At 51.3% G+C, this 16881-nt stretch overlaps 2 protein-coding genes across 2 annotated transcripts; one reads left to right on the forward strand and one right to left on the reverse strand.

The window, feature by feature from the left end:
* Positions 1-398: 398 nt before the first annotated feature.
* Positions 399-12458, forward strand: Ess2 (ess-2 splicing factor homolog). Its single transcript, XM_050122979.1, has 10 exons — positions 399-568; positions 1494-1662; positions 1748-1843; positions 3663-3832; positions 4376-4493; positions 4800-4933; positions 5653-5755; positions 6996-7105; positions 9531-9646; positions 10143-12458. The coding sequence occupies exons 1-10, from the start codon at positions 434-436 to the stop codon at positions 10420-10422; spliced, it is 1431 nt and encodes a 476-aa protein (XP_049978936.1). The 5' UTR covers positions 399-433; the 3' UTR covers positions 10423-12458.
* Positions 12459-12679: 221 nt separating this feature from the next.
* Tssk2 (testis specific serine kinase 2) lies at positions 12680-16631 on the reverse strand. Its single transcript, XM_050122980.1, has one exon. It carries the CDS (start codon positions 13833-13835, stop codon positions 12759-12761), a length of 1077 nt encoding a protein of 358 aa, XP_049978937.1. The 5' UTR covers positions 13836-16631; the 3' UTR covers positions 12680-12758.
* Between the last annotated feature and the right edge of the window lie 250 nt (positions 16632-16881).

Consider the following 16881-nt stretch of genomic DNA (forward strand, 5'->3'; position numbering starts at 1 on the left):
AATAAATCTAACCAGAGATTTAAGTGCCCTCTCGTTCTTTCCTTTCATTTACCTTTTGTTAGATAATCTGGGAAGAATTGTCTTAGTGTTCTTTTTCTGAATTTTGCAGTTATATATGATTTTTGAAGTATTTAAAAACTCTTTTGAAACATATGCAGTGGGTTTCTTTTGTTTGTTGTTTTTGTTTTTTGAGAAAAATTGAAACTTCTAACGGAAGGAATGTGGCATCAAATATTCACCCCACAGCGCTCCCTAGTGACCATAGTCTAGACAGGCACGAGCAACGCAGACGGGAATCAAAGACTACAAGTCTCTTAAGATCCGGCGCTCCCAGTGACATCATTTGGAGCGCCGGCTTTGTTATAAAAATACTGCTTCTCCATTGGCTGGCTGTTGGTGTTGCCTACGCCGCCCGAGCGGTTCTGGGATAGCGATGGGGACGCCCGGGACCTCGGCGGGCTCTCTGTTTCTGCCCTCCGCGTCCGCGCCTCCGAGAAAGCGCGCGGCCGGGGAGGCCGGGGTTGCGAGAAGCAAGCAGCGGGTTCTGGATGAAGAAGAGTACATTGAGGTACCAGCTCAGTGCGAGCGCTGGCTACTTTCGGGCCCCTCCCCCGATTCGCGTTCCTCTCCAATCCTTTTTCTGGTCCTGGAACTCTCAGCCTCCAAGGGAAGCGGAACAACTGCCTTTGGGTTTGGAAAATCTTGAGACCCAAGGAAACAGTGCAGGAGCGGGTGTTCAGTTTTCAACGAAAAGTTGGAGTTGTCTGTTGAGGGTCAAGGAAATTAAGTTTCCTGTTAAAGTTTGGGTAGAATTTTGACACGTTTTTAGGGTAATGGCGAAAAGGACTTTCTGGAAGGCAGCGACATTAAGCGTAAAGGCTGGGGGGTCCTGGAAATAGACCGCGGTACTGGCCGTGTTATTGAGTGAGGGTCTCGGTTGCTCGTCGAGTTAGGGGTCCCACTGCAAACATGCTGTAGGGCAAGCTGACATAGGTCTAGTTTTGGACTGGTTAAATTTAGGACGCTTCTGGGATATGCCAGCATGTGTCCTTGCCACGCAGCTGGGTATACAGATTTGCAGCTCCACAGCAAGGTCTGGCTGGAGGCGATACCTTGTGAATTTCATCCGGTGGTGGCGGTAGTGGTAATTGGCTTTCAAGAGAAAGGTTTGGATTGAAATAAAAATTCATGGGTGGAATGAGGATGGCAACATCCACATTAGTCCGGCTGGTGTTGTAGATGGGGCCAGCGAAGGAGAACGAGAAAGACCAGTTAGTGAAGGATTTTTATGGGCATCAAGAGGTTGTTCAGTAATGTTAGGTAATCAGAGCCATATGAAGTGGACCACCTTGCTAGAAAATGATTCTAAACCATCTTGCAAACCGCAGTTATCCAGATAGGCAGAAGTGAAAAGCCCTTAGGACCTAACATGGATACTGGTGTCAAGGCTCCCAGATGCCAGCTCTGGCCTTTGTTCTGATTGCTTATGATAGGGACTCCAGACAGTCATCCAGAGAGATTTCTTCCCTGATGTGGAGAAGCTGCAGGCACAGAAGGAATACTTGGAGGCTGAGGAAAATGGAGATTTGGAGCGTATGCGCCAGATTGCCATCAAGTTTGGCTCTGCTCTGGGCAAGATATCTCGGGAACCTCCACCACCCTGTAAGAGGATGCCACTCTACAAGGGCACAGAGGGAAGTCTGTTGTCACTTTAGACTTGCTCTAATTTCTAACTTGCTTCCCTCAGATGTTACTCCAGCCACCTTTGAAACTCCCGAGGTACACGCAGGCTCTGGTGTGGTGGGCAGCAAGCCCCGGTTGCAGGGCCGGGACCTAGATGATGGTGAGTGAGCACACTCTCTTGGTCTCATGGTTGAGAGTGCTTGGGAGCCATATTGAGTTTTCTCAGGACCACACTTCATCCTTGAGAGGGGTCTCCTAACCTAAGTATCAGCTTTTGGGATCAAAACCTGGTGTGGGAAGCAGAAGTTCTGTCCAGCTCCCCAGTGTGTAGGAACAGCATTCTGTTCCTGTCTCTGGAATGAGAGCCCGTCACTGTCACCAGCCTGTTGAGTGTACCAGCCTTTGCCTTGAAGGGTCTGTGGGCTGGGAAAGCTCTTTTGTTACTGACTCCTTAAGATGCCTTAGGCCCCTTCTTCCTTCTGCGTCAGTTGCTGCTTGTGTCTCTTCCTTCAGGTCCATATTTGGGTGTTACCTGTTTAGGCTAAGAGGCAGAAACTTGTGTGGACATTGAGGTTCCTGACCTATTGTGTAAAGTTGGAACACCCTGGGGCTCTATACCTCACAGCTTGCCTTGGCTTCTCTGATTTGTTGTGCTGAGACCGGCGCCTCACTGTTTGCCACACTGCTGGCTCTGTGTTTCCCTGCAGGATGTAACATTCCAGAAAGTGTTTCTTGTTTCTCACCCTAACTGCTAATTCGAATGCCCTCCCAGAGAGCAGGGTCGTGGTCTTGCTCCCATCGGAGGGCTCCGCATTTGGATTAGCACATGGTGCTGCACATCCACAGGCATGTAGAACAGGTGACACGTTTCCTGAGCATCGGATGTACGTGTGGGGTGTATCTTAAAGTCAGGAGGAACCCTTTATAGATCTCTTGGCCATGTGTGTGTTCCGCATCCTAAGGGACTTGTCTGGGTTGGTTGATCAGTAATAGGATTTATCACTAGAGGTGGCTAAGATGCTTCTGTATCAGGCTCTAGTCTGCAGCGTGCTGTACCAGGGCAGATGTACAACGTGCTCACTCAAGCATAGCTTCTCCACAGCCCAGCTTTTTCTGCCATGAACACAGTAGTCGCTATCCTTGGAGCTTGATCCTTGATGGAAATACAGTAGTCATGGGGCAATCTGAAGACGCCCTTCTTTTTACACATTCATTTTACCAGTAAACGTTGGAGTTCTGTAATTACAGGTAAGGAAACAGGCTTCGAAAGAATGTAACTTCTGTAGGTATCAGGAATAGTCAACAGTTGAATGCTCTTGAACTTGTGTTTGGCACTGGCTGACACACAGATAGTGGTTCAGACTGTCAGAATGGATGAGAAACCTCAGCCTCACATGCCCCCTTGAGATTTTCAGTGCTACCTCTACAGGATAATCACTTGCCTTGGTGGCAGGGATCAAGGTGGTATGGTTGGCTTTTGTGGCCCAGAGTCTGTGTGGCCCTCCCTGGAGCGCTGGACCATATGGCTTCTGTCTTAGGAATGAACTTGATACCCTGATGCATAGTGACCACACTCACCTGTAACACCAGCCAGGAAGGGAAAGGTAGTTAGGACAAGGCAGTCCCGGGAAGGAAAGAAGAACTTTGGGGCTTTGGAGGTCAGTCCTCTGGGGTTAGTACAGTTTGGGCAGAGGAAGGGGCTGCTAAGCTGTCCTCATGAGCTCTTGCTTCAGTGTTCGTCCCTGCCCCTTCACCAGCCACTCAGATCACAGACTTCTTTTGGCATCCAGCAGATGAATGGAACTGGCCGGCAGCTATGGGTGCCACTTGGGGCTGCCTGAACACTTGGGGTTTGCTGTGTCACCTAGCAGGAGTCAGGGTCCCAGCTCTTCCAGAGTGGCGTGGTCCCCAGACTGGCTATACAGTGGTGATCATGTGAGTGATTCTGTGTTCCCTACCTGTGACCCCTGCCTGAGCAGGAGAGGCTGCAGATGAGGAGGAGAAGGAACCGCTGCCCAGCCTGGATGTCTTCCTGAGCCGCTACACAAGTGAGGACAATGCCTCCTTCCAGGAGATCATGGAGGTGGCCAAGGAAAAAAGCCATGCCCGTCATGCGTGGCTCTACCAAGCTGAGGAGGAGTTTGAGAAGGTAGTCCCGGAGTTTGAAAACATGGGTGTTGAAATAAGGAGCGGCGGGGCTGCGTCCCCAACACCCCAGCCGCTTGGCTAGCTCATGCCCGAAATAACAACACACAAACTGTGTTCATTTAAGAACTGCTTGGCCCATGAACTCTAGCCCTTACAGGCCAATTCTCGCACCTGGACTAGCCCATTTCTAATGATGTGTGTAAGCACCCCAAGGTGCGCTTACCGGGAAGATTCTAGCCTAAGTCCATCGTGGGTTGCAGCTGCCTGGGAGAGCAGAGCATGGTGGCTGTCCGGTCCCTCTGGAAGCAGCGCAGAGTCTGACCTCACTTCCTCTTCCGCCCAGCATCCTATTCTGTTTTCTCCTCCCATCTATGTTCTAAGCTATGAGGGCCAGCCAAGCAGTTTCTTTTATTGCTCAGCCAATGAAATCAACAGATTGATATGACACTCCCACATCACATGGGCACCTTCTTTGGGGATGGAGTCCCAAGGCCACAAGGTCTGAATGCCTCACTGATCCTACTTTTCCCCCATATCACTCTAGCGACAGAAAGATAATCTTGAACTCCCATCGGCAGAGCACCAAGCCATTGAGAGCAGTCAGGCTGGAGTAGAGACCTGGAAGTATAAGGCGAAGAATTCTCTTATGTACTATCCTGAGGGTGAGTGAGTAGGACCGAGGGCCAGGACTTTTAAAGTGTGTGTGTGTGTGTGTGTGTGTGTGTGTGTGTGTTCACTGCAGCATGGACCAGAGAGAGGTTCTAGGCCATCTTGGGGTTGGGAATATGTGACATCTGTGGAGCATTGCCTTCCACACCGCTTTGTTGGGTTCTGTAGGTGTGGTGTTGGTTGGGGGTGACTTAGCTAAGTATGCTTCTACCCCTCAGGCTGCATGACCTCTAGGGCTGGGGTGGGTCATGGAGCATCCCACCCCTGTGATACCTGCTACTGTGCTCTTCCTTTCATAGGTGTCCCTGATGAAGAGCAGTTGTTCAAGAAACCACGTCAGGTAGTTCATAAGAACACACGCTTCCTCCGGGACCCCTTCAGTCAGGCCCTGAGCAGGTCCCAGCTACAGCAGGCGGCTGCCCTGAATGCCCAGGTGAGTCAGCAGAGCTACCAGGCAGCTGGACAAATGTGATGGGCTAACTATGGATAGGTGTGGCGTCTTTCATTTTAGTTGTCCCCTTTAAGTTAGGATTGTCCTGAGGCCAGACAAGAGCTTAATTGGCAGCAGGGGAAAATGTATAGCTCAATAAATCAATTAAAAAAAGGTTAAAAAAAAAAGCTTAATTGGCAAAACTACCACAGCCCCTTTGTGATACAACCCATGTCTCCTTTGGCCCCCTTCCAATGGGTCCAGCTCTGTACCAGCTGCTATGATATTGGTCTGAGGGAAGAGAAGCTTCTGGAAGCTAATCCAGACCCATACCTATCTACCAGGCAGGGAGGGGAATAGAGCAGTGTGTTCTGGGAAATGCCAGGGGAGTCTGATCAAGTGAGTAAGTATTCTCAGAGGGTAGCTCTGGTCATCATGGAGTTGTGGAAATTGGGGAGATTTAGATGCCTCTAAGGAAAAAGACAGCACCAACTCTTTGTAGTATTGCATCCCAAGAGATTCATCCTTGGGTGGAGGAAAAGGGGCACCTCTTGCTTGATGGTCGCTACTACAGTCCTTCAGTGCCCTTGGGAAGATATGAAAATGGGGGTCTTCCTGCTCTTTCCCGAAGAGCCCCAGCTCTACCTCAGAAGTGTTTCCTACATGCACCACAGCACAGTCAGCTGTGGAGACCCCCTGACACTGGGTTCTCTCTCTTCCAGCACAAACAGGGCAAGGTTGGCCCTGACGGCAAAGAGCTTATTCCTCAGGAGTCCCCCCGAGTGGGTGGCTTTGGATTTGTTGCCACTCCTTCTCCTGCTCCTGGTAAGACATGGGCTGTGAGCCCAGACTGGACCGGGCGGTGCACAGGCTAGACTCTTCTGGAATGTGCCTAAGTTTCCCCAGTGTGCCATGTCTTGTTCTGGTCTTCTCTGTGATGTGAATAGGCAGACGTGTGTGCATGCCTGGTGCTTACAGATCTAAATTTGGAGAGTTTTGTAGGTGGAGAGGTTCTGGACACCAGGCCTACCGTCTCTCTGCAGGAAGGCAGCTGAGATTGGGTGTGTCCTTGATACACAGGCTGCTCCTCTGCCTCACTGAACGCTGGCCCTCACACCCAGTGCTGTTGGAGGCCGCTCCGGCAGAAATTAGCTGGGGGTTCCCTGGAAGGGGGCGCTGAGGCTACAGAAAAGTTAGATTGAGAGAAATGAAGACAGAAACATAGGCTAAACATAGGCTGAGTTTATTTCTCAGCCAGCGTATATACTAATCACAGTCAGAAAGCAGAACAAAGGGCGATCTGGTCAGCTAACCACCTCCCTTCCCTGTCCTTGAGAGGAAGCTCAAACAGGTGCATTATCTTATACAGTGAAGAGGCTTCTAATCTCTAACAAGGAGTGCTTCTGGCTAGCATACACCAACCCAAATCTTAATAGAAAGATGTGCTCTTTCAACTGGGCAAAAAAATACTCTTTTCTATGGGTTAACACAGACATTATTCATAGCCCTCAAGGTTACTGGAAAAGGCAGAGCAGGCAAGCAAGCTTGAACTCAAATGACTTAAGTCAGAAATGACTGATGGAAACTGAGTCACACGTGGGCTCAAGGATGTGAAGACACTATAGGTTTGCACTGGGATTTAGGAAGCCTTAAAAACCCAAAGTGTTTTCTTCTGTTGATGCCCCTGGCCTTATGCTAGGATGGGGTCCAATAGACCCACCTTCCCCAACCTAAGTACAGCTCTCATGCCTTGAGGCTGTGGTGTCCCTACTATGCTATGTAATCAGAGGCCAGCACATGGTCCTTCTGGAAACACACACTATGTCTGCAGGCCTACAGGGCAGTTGGAGTTTCTGGGCTAACTCTGTGTAGTCTAGCCTCCAGGCCTGCTTTGTTACCAGATGGTGGGATGCTAGGCTCTGGAGTCTTTGATGCTCCCCTTCAGATGGTGGGGTGCTAGGCTCTGGAGTCTCAGGGAAGAAGAGTTTGCCTGTTGGCCTTAATGTCAGCTGGGATACATGGATTAAGACAGCACCCCACTAGGTCCTCTGCTCTCTGTCTGCAGGTGTGAATGAGTCACCACTGATGACTTGGGGAGAAGTTGAGAACACCCCCCTAAGAGTGGAAGGGTCAGAGAGCCCCTATGTGGACAGGACACCAGGCCCGACTTTCAAGGTGAGGGGACGTGAAGCTGGGACTTGGTGTGGATGCCTTCGTGCTTCTGCTCAAGACCGAGCATGGGACTTCTGTGGAAGAGGGGATTGTGGTAGGACTAGCAAACCCTTTGGAAGGGTGGAGACCAAGGCAAGGTAACAAAGCAGGCCTGGAGGCTAGACTACACAGAGTTAGCCCAGAAACTCCAACTGCCCTGTAGGCCTGCAGACATAGTGTGTGTTTCCAGAAGGACCATGTGCTGGCCTCTGATTACATAGCATAGTAGGGACACTCAGGATAGTACAGTGTGAGCCCAGCATTGTAGGACTGGATCAATGGAGGTCAAGACCTAGAGCAAACCAGAAAGACTGAGTCAGATAAAGCCTGGTATACATCATGTGGCCTCTCTCTGGTGGAACAGGAAGCTAGAGGTAGACAGACAACATGTACAAATCAGGTGACCCCTGATGGAGGGAGCGGGTGGGTGGGAGGCAGGTATGCCTGAGAACTATGGGGAAAGAAAATACAATGTCCCTGGCTTCAGGGAGTTTGTGGACAAAACAGAGCATCAGTGTGGTTTGGAATGTTAAGGAGAAAAGGTCCCTGATACTTGCTCACTGTGAGGGTGCTATCCCTCAGGGTATTGAGTGGGCAGATCAAGAACGTGAATCTTCTTTGGAAACCCGACAAGATTAGATGTGGTGTTGATAAATATGTAGGTATGCTTTGGTGGCTGGGCCCCGGGTCATCTCAAGCCTCCAGATACCAGCTGTAATCAATTCAGGCTGTGGCAGAGAGAGCTCATGTTAGTCAGCAGTAGAGTCCAAATCCCCAGGAAGAAGCATAGCTTTCATAAGGCCAACGTCAGACGTGCACTGCAGTCCTGACATTGCTCTCCTGATCCGAGCCAGGAGGACCTCCCCAACCTCCAGAGCAGTCGGTAGAGTTCATGTACCACACACCTAGACAGATCATGGGTGGTGGTTTTGGAGGTCTTGACTGTAGACTGTATCTGGGATGTGAGATAACCAAGCCAAAGAGGAGGACAGACAAGGTGCTGTTGAACATGAAAGTGTGGACCACGGCTCTGACTGCACGGGAAGTGGCACTAGCCCTGCAGTGGCCTCTTCCAGGAAAGAGTTCTGAAACAAACCAACCCTGGGCAGGCTCTGCAGGGGACAGGGCAGAGGCAGCCCACTGTGCCTTATGTGCCCAAGTATCAAGCAAGATGGAAAGCTGGGGGCAGACAGAAAATGGAGGGCATGGGAGGGAAAGGTGGTATTTCAGATGGTGTGAGGTTGCAGGGCCTTTGAGGATAAGGTAAACTAGGTTCTGAATATTGGTACCAGCAAAGTAAGTTCCAGAAAAGTGAAAACCTTAAATATAAAACAATAATTTAAAAAACAACTAGAAGGTAATGGTATAGTTTAAACTGTCTTTGTTGTTGGTGGTGGTTGTTTTCACTTGGGTTTTTTGGGGGGGGGGTTGCTGGAGATTTAATCCAGGATCTGTTTCCTGTACATACCCTCCACCCCTTTTAGTATCTGAAGTGCTGGGACCAGCTTTTGTGTGTGTGTGTTTTTTTTTTTTTGTTGTTGTTTTTTGTTTTTTTAATTTTTGAGACAGGGTTTCTCCATAGCTTTTGGTTCCTGTCCTGGAACTAGCTCTTGTAGACCAGGCTGGCCTCGAACTCACAGAGATCCGCCTGCCTCTGCCTCCCAAGTGCTGGGATTAAAGGCGTGCGCCACCACCGCCTGGCCTTTTTTGTGTGTTTTAAGAGCGTGTCTCACTGTGTAGCTCAGATTTGCCTGGACCTCGCCTTGTTGATCCAGCTGTCCTTGAACTCACCGAGATCTGCCTCTCAAGTGTTGAGACTGAAGGCACGCGCCACCACTCAGCTCCCACCCACTTATTATTTCTTTGTGTATGTGTATAAGCATGTATGTATGTATGTGGCATGTGATACAGCACATGTATGGAGGTCAGAGGACAACCTGTTAGAGTGGTTCTCTCCTTCCACCCTGTGGGATCTTGGGGGATTCAAACCAGGTCATCGGGCTTTTAACAAACACCTTTACTCACTGAGCCGTCTTGCTTTTCTTTGTGTTTATTTTAAGACTGTATCTGATTGTATAGGCCAGGGCGGCCTCACATTCTGTAGTCTTCTGCCAATTGCTGGGATTTCAGGAATACACCACTACATGTAGCATGATCAGTAAAAACCCAGAGACAGATACAACTGCAGGACCAGGCAGGACAGAAACTTCCGTCTACAACTACATCCAGCTGGGCGGTGCTTTTGACAGCTATTGGGACCGATGAGTTGCTAGATTATAACAGTCATGGAGGAGAAGCTGGTGCCCATGCAGCTGCCCTGCTGGATAACAGACTGCCTGGCTGGGTAGCAGGGCCATCACAAGTCACTCACATGCCCACTACCTTGTAGATCTTGGAACCAGGCCGCAGGGAGCGTCTGGGTCTGAAGATGGCCAATGAAGCAGCTGCCAAAAACCGGGCCAAGAAGCAGGAAGCATTGCGGAGAGTCACAGAGAACTTGGCCAGGTGAGAGGCAGCTGGACCTTTGGGTAGGAAGGGTAGAGATGAGTTTGTGCCCGTCTCACTCAGCCTCTAAGACCATGTGGGTACATGACTTGCAGGACAGAGCCCAGGGTGTATCTACAGGGTTCTTCTGTGAGGGCTGTGGCTGTGTATGGAGCAGACTGTGAGGCACTCTCTGTCTCTCAGTATCTTCCTTGGCCTTCTTTAGGCTCCTTGCCTGGCTGTGAGCTCCTGTTAGTTAGTTCTGTGGAGTCAATGTCATTCACGTTGGAGAGAGTTGGAGACTCCAGCTCCCAAAAGTCCGCGTTCCATCCAGTCCCACAGGCAGAGGTAGCTGTTCCACAGATCTGACCTGACTGCTTTGTGCCCAGTGTTGTCCTCCTCAGCTCAGAGTGACCATATCTCTTGACAGGGCTCCTCCTGAGAAACTGAGGGAGGCCTTGCCTTGAGCAGCACCTGGCCTCTAACAAGGTTGCTTTTTTCTGTCCCTTCTCTACAGTCTTACTCCCAAAGGCCTGAGCCCAGCCATGTCCCCAGCCCTCCAGCGCCTCGTAAGCAGGACAGCCAGCAAGTATACAGATCGTGCCCTACGGGCAAGCTATACACCATCCCCAGCACGTTCTACCCAACTCAAGACCCCAGCTGGTGGGCCACAGACCCCGACAAGCACACCAGCCCCTGGGTCTGCCACCCGCACACCCCTCACACAGGACCCAGCCTCCATCACAGACAACCTGCTGCAGCTTCCTGCCCGGCGCAAAGCTTCAGACTTCTTTTAGAACCAGGCCTGGCCGGGCCTATGGATGCTTTGTGGGACACTTTGTAGAGCGTATACGACAGCTGTCTACTCTTCAGAGGACTCCAGGCCTTGGAGAGCCAGACCACAGGCACCACAAGTGTGTAGTGCTGTGCCGTGGCCAGGTTGGCACGTCACGCTGACCACTCCCCTTGGGAGTATAGCATTGGTGCTGTCCCCCAAGGCCCTGCTGAAACTGAACCCTCATTAAAGAACACCTGGCACCATCTGGCTGGGCTGCCGATCCATATCCTGGGGCCCACCTGGGTGTCTCAGGACCTCAGGACTAAGAAGCAAGGGGCTCTGGGGGAGGAGATGTGTAGCTGACAGAGCTGCCTTCTATGCTGAGTTCACACCTGAGCCTTCCACTGTGAAGGGTAGCTCAGACCCCAAAAGTTATGCCATTGCACTCATGGGTTCTGGGTCCAGCTCGGCAGCTCCCAGCTAGGCCTGACTATCTGGATTGTTGGTCCTGTTTATCAGGCTAACACCAGGACAAGTCACTTTCTGTGACTTCAGCTCTTACCTCCTAGCACCTAACTTCTAGCTCAGGTAGGCCTGCAGTACCTCCCCGCCCTCATCTCTGCTTATCCCAGTGTTCTCGACACTTGCTCCTGGGCTCTGCCAAGACACCGGCCTCACCTCAGTCTGGGCTGTGATATGAAAAGATGAATTTGGTTCGCTGTAAACCTGTGAATGCCATGTGCACCAGCAGCCTGCTCTTTGCTTGTGGACTAAGGGTAACTAGCCCTCAGGTGACTAGTGACCTACTGGGCCCATGAGCCTATGCCTTACAAAGGTGAAGAGTCCCTAGTGTCTGGGCCTATCAGAGTCTGAAACTATGATCTAATTCCCCATCCAATGGTCTTGAAGCTGCTGCTGGTGTCACAGGGCTTGAGCTATTCAGGTAGCCTAAAGCACACCTGACTCTTCTTAGCCCCAGACCCTGCTTTGATTCCATGAGAGCCACCTTTCAAGTCTGCTGGCATTGGTCCACTCAGGCCTCTGCACTGGTGTTCTCTGGAAACCACCTGGATTGGGTACTCCCTGCCTTGGCTCTTGTTCTGCCTGGTGTTTGTCTGTTTGACACAGCTGGAGTTACCCTAAGAGGAAGGAACCTCAACTGAAGAATTACCTCTCATCAGACTGACCTGAGGGCATGTCTGGGGGGGCATTTTCTTGATTGCTAACTGATGTCGAAGGGCCGGGCCCTGCAGCGGCATACCTGGGTGGTGGCCCTGGGGTGTAAGAGCCTGGGAGTAGGCTAGAGAGAAGCCAAGAAGCAGCGGTCCTCCATGGTCTGGCTTTGGGTCCTCCTTGGGCTCTTGCTCTGGCTTCCCTCAGTGATGGACCGTGACCTGAAAGTGTGCACTGAAATAAACCATTTCCTCCCCTAAGTTATTTTTGGTGAAAGTTTTTATCGTGGCATCAGAGACAAACTAGGTCAGGCCTCTGCTAGCCAGATGTCCCCCGTGAGTTCCTGTGCCCTGGGAGCCTCAGTACTGGAACTGGGATCTCAGGCTAGGGAGTTTGTACTTTTGTCTCTCAGGGAAGTTGAGCTTTAATCTAAGGGGTTCCCCGAGTGAGTGGGAAGCAGAGACAGGAGATGGGAGCATGCGTGCTGCCTAGGTGCTGACCCCCTCAAGCATTTGATCAGTGTGAGGGACTCTTCAGGGAAGGATGTAACCAGGAATGGCATCTAGACACTTTGATTGAAGAATGCTGGGGGTTGGGCCATTGCAGGTCGACAGGATGGGGAAGATAGCAACAAGCTGTCAGCTGGGCCACCCCATTCCTGGGGATGGGAGGGTGAGGCTTGAGCAGTTTTGATTGTCTCTGAGGTTAATGGATACTGACCACTGGGGAGGAACAAGGCAGGGTCAGGGTAGCTTATATTGTATTAGTTAAGGAAGAAACATGGAGCTGTCCAGGTCTGGAAGCCTTGGGGGTGGGAGAAGGCCAGAGGCTGACAAGCGTAAGCCTGGCAAAGGACTATAGCAGAGGTCCCCTCTACCACAGGCCTCACTGAGTCTGCCTGGGCCTGAGTATGCTGGACATCCCCGCGCTGGATGAGTCCTAGAGAAAAAGACTCCTCACTGGGCACTCTGAATGCTTGTATATACTTTGTGATTTATTTGGTGGTCAGTAATTAATGTCTTTGCTACTAAGTGGAAAAAAGCTAATAGAACGTAATCAAAATAGTGGTTTAATTGACGGATTTTACTTATTCCTTGCGCCTGTGCCTTCTTCAGCTCTAACCTGCCTATTTAGCTTATGTGAGTGCAAACTGCACACCATGATCCCCCAGCGCCCTCTCCACTAGGTACTTGCTTTCCCCACCTCAGCTCCAGAGATGTGATGGTCTTTAGCTCTGGAAGTCTCAGCCAGCCTCTCCTCCATCCTGTCTTCATTCTCAGATGATACCAGCATCCGGTGCTGGGGTTTGGTTGCCAGTTTGTGGTCAGGCCGGTGTTCGGGTCTTGAGCCCGGTCGAGTATCCAACTTGCAATCAGCTCGATACTTGCCCTCCCCCTCCCTCTTGAGGGAAGCAGAAGACATGGCTTTGGGCTTGGGAGGCTGTAGCCATGAGTGGCTGAGGATCTCATCAATGTGCAGCCGCCGGTTGACATCTGGCTGCAGGATGCGATAGATGAGGTCCTTGCACTCACCAGTCAGGTTCTTGGAGCGTGGGAAGTCCACTCGGTGCTCCTTCTGGATGCGCAGCATCTTTTTGATGTCAGAATCATCGTAGGGCATGGAGCCACAGACCATGATGTAGAGGATCACACCTAGGCTCCAGATGTCATATACCTTGGGCTGGTAGGGGATGCCCTGCAGCACCTCGGGGGCTGCATAAGCTGCTGACCCACAGAAGGTTTTGCTGAGGACGATGCGCCCGCTCCCGTCCCGCAGGCAGCGCTTGGAGAAGCCGAAGTCAGACAGCTTGATGTTGAAGTCCTTGTCAAGCAGAAGGTTCTCGCACTTGAGGTCTCGGTGAACAACATCCAGATCGTGGCAATACTTGACGGCTGAGGAGAGCTGGCGGAACATCTTGCGTGCTACATCCTCATGCAGGGCTCCTCTGCACTTGATGAACTCAAGGAGGTCACCCTGGACACCCAGCTCCATGACAATGTAGATGCGTCCATCAGAGGTCTCAAAGATCTCATAGGTCTTAATGATAGAACGGTGGTTGACGGTCGCCAGGATGTCCATCTCCCTAGGAAGGAATCTCTCCACAAAGTCCGTGGGTGTTTTCTTGCGGTCTATGATCTTGACTGCCACGTTGAACTTGAGGCGCTCAGAGTAGGCAGATTTGACTTTTGCATAGGAGCCCTTGCCCAGGTTGATTCCCACGATGTAACCCTTCTTCCTTAGGACCGCGGCATCGTCCATGGTGTCAGGAGCAGCCGGTGCCGCCTCCCTCTACATCCCCTCCCCACACGGGCCAGCAGGCATGGTCCTCATTCCCACTGTGGGGAGGTGTCTGGTTGGGCTGGGCTTGGACTTGGAGGAGTGGAACGCTCAGCATTGTCACCAAGTGACCAGCGAGTGAAGTCATAAAGCCAGGCTGCTAGGAGTAGGGACTAGGCTTTGGGGAATGGGGCCCCTGGAAGGCAGGAAGGCCTAGAAGGAGCACCCCCTCCCCACCCACTGGAATGAAGCTGGCATTCAGGCCTGTGGTAACCCTCCCTGGCCCTCTTTCTTGCTGTGGCTTTCTTGTCACCAGTGAGGCCCTAAGGGAGGTGATCCAGGTCTAGTCCCAAGCCTGGCCCTGTGTTTGTCATTTTACTGGAGCCAATCCCCTGCTGCTTCTGTGGGGTTGGAAGAAACATTCCTGTGAGCTTATGGAAGCTTCCCAGATTCAGTCAGTCCAGTGGTGGTCCAGTCTGCTGGATGAAAGCAGTTCCATGTTTGGGGTCAGGAGTTGGCAAGGGTCTTTGGGCAGAGTGAGCAGATGAGTCACAGACCTGGTAAACAGGAGTGGTTGGGTGGGTGGGAGGGTAGGTAGTGCTAGGGTTGTTCTGAGCAGCCAGGATAGACAGATGCATGTTCAATGAGGTAGGGCAGGTGTGGAGGATGGGGCGAGCTTCAGCTAGGTACAAAAGCTGCTAAGATATCCAGGCAAGCAAGTGCTGAGAATGGCTAAGGTATAAGTCAGGAAAGACGAGAATATCATGAGCTTTTCTCTAAAGGATGGGCAGGCCTTATACAACCCGAGTCCCTTTTAAGATGGTTGCTGTTAGAAAATCCAGCTGGCTTTGGGATGTATGTAGAGGCCCAGGACCGTGGACCAGAGCAGGTCTCTGAGGGTCAAGGGTGGGGGAGTTGGGAATAGCCAGCCTAAGCCTTTTTCCAGAAGGAGGGGACTGTGTTGGGCTTGGTGTTGTATGACCCAGGAGTTGATGGCCTTTAGCACTGTCCATAAAGAGCAAGCTTCTGAGTAGAGGTTTTGTGAGCAGTGAGCAGGGATGACATGATGAACTGCTGTGGCATGGCCCCCCATTTGCGTGTTGGACTGTCTTGTATTTTGTGCACAAATGTTTGTTTTGCAAAGTGGCATCCTGTATAATCTTGGCTACTTTAGAAGTCCTGTGATCATTTTCACATCTCACAGGAGTCTTACGCTTACAGTGAGCTGCCAAGACGTGATCCAAGGATGCTGTGTTCAGAGGGAAAGCAAGAAGGCCTGTTTCTAGTGGGGGAGGTGGGCCAGAAGGCTTCCAAGAGGAAGTGACATAACCCAGGTACAGAGGAGCCACCAGGTAGTCAAAAGGGAAAAGATGACACGAGGAACAAGAATGCACCATAGAAGCCACCCTGAAGTCCTGTCCTGGTCCTCAAACCTCCGAGTACCACTCCAGATAGCTGTCAGATTCGGCAGCTCACATGAATGGTTAGGCTACTTGTAGAGGACTGGGCTCAGTACTTGCGCATCATACTCTGGGTGCTGTACTTTCTGGTAGGAACCCACCTTCTCTGAGCTATTTCTATACCTGTAATGCACATAGCACGAGCTCTTGCATCTCCTTGCTACCCCAACTGTCTCCTACTTGAATTTCAAGCAGCCTCAAGTCCTGTTGGTGTCTTCTGTCCCCCAAATCATGAAAGACTACAAGAGATGAGAGGGGAGAAATTCTTCTTGGGGCACCCCACCACTACCCAGTCCCATATGTCCTAGAGCCTTCTGCCCCATCCAAGTTCCTTCATAGGGCTTCTCCAGTCTCACTCTCACCAGTGTTACTCAGGGTCAGCACCGTGCCTCAACCATGGATACTTGGTCCTCACAGGCAAAAATCACAGAAGCAGGCTAAGAATGTCGCTTGGCCCTAGAAGGCTTTGAGGAGGACAATGTCCCTTAGGTGAGTTTGGGGAGATGAACACAGCCTTCAGAGCTGAACTGGCAAGTATGCTTATGGCACATGTGTTGGGGTGCAGGGATAAGGGGCTGTTGATGGGCAGATTAGAAGCCAGCACTGAAATCCTTTCTGAGGGTGGTCGGATGTAACCTAGGTGATTATAACGCTGGGAGATTATAGGTAGAACAGCAGACAGTGGGGTGAAGGTGGGCTGGATGAGGTGGGTGGATGTAGGAAGAACATTCAGGAACTCACAGGATCCCACTTCTCTAGAGTAAATTGGCATGGGTGTCTTCTCAAGGTAGAGACATTGGTGGGGGCAGGGTTGAGATGAGTCTAAATGTTATTTTTGTGTATTAAACCCTTAGACCTCCTTGAGGTTGCCCAGAGTGAGCTGAAGAAAAAGGGGCCACGACAACAAGGTGAGGACTGCTTGGGACATGGTGTAAGCAAGACAGGAAGCACATGGCAGCCCATGGTGCCAGATGCAGGCCACGCCCATGTGGAACACCAGAAGCTGCCATGTGGAATGCCTTTCTTGCCCATAGGGTTCAGACATGCTGCCAATTTTGCTTTGCCCAGGTCAGCTTCCAGCTCTGACTGGGGGCATCTCCTCTGGAACGGATTAAGATTGGAAGAGACCAGGATGCAGTCAAAACTACCCATGACTGTAGGACATGCTTGGGTTAACTAGCAGAGCCCCCTACTTCTGGGCTGAAAAATGATGGTGTGGAGCAACCAAAGGCACAGTTGAGAACTGGTTGTCAGCTGGACAAGGAGGAACATGCCCCATGATGAGCAGAGCTGAAAACAGTTGCCAAGAAAGTTGGGAACCAACCAAGGTACTTTGGGGGTCCACCACCGTCTGTAGTCTTTCTCCAGACCCTCACAGGTGTGTGCAGCCGAGAGCCCCAGGGTAGTGATGAAACACCTGCCTGGCCCCTGAGCTCCTGATGCAGCCAGTGCAAGCCCTCCAGTGCAAGAGAGGGCTCTGGCTGCCTACCCTTCCTCTGCAGGCTGCCAGTGTTCAACCTCCTTGTCTTTTCTCCACCCTTCTCTGCGCTTCTTGGCTTCCCTCTAGA

The sequence above is a fragment of the Alexandromys fortis genome, unplaced genomic scaffold, assembly GCF_014885135.2.
Source record: "Alexandromys fortis isolate MF-2015 unplaced genomic scaffold, M_Fortis_MF-2015_v1.1 scaffold_219, whole genome shotgun sequence".
Classification (NCBI taxonomy): Eukaryota; Metazoa; Chordata; class Mammalia; order Rodentia; family Cricetidae; genus Alexandromys; species Alexandromys fortis.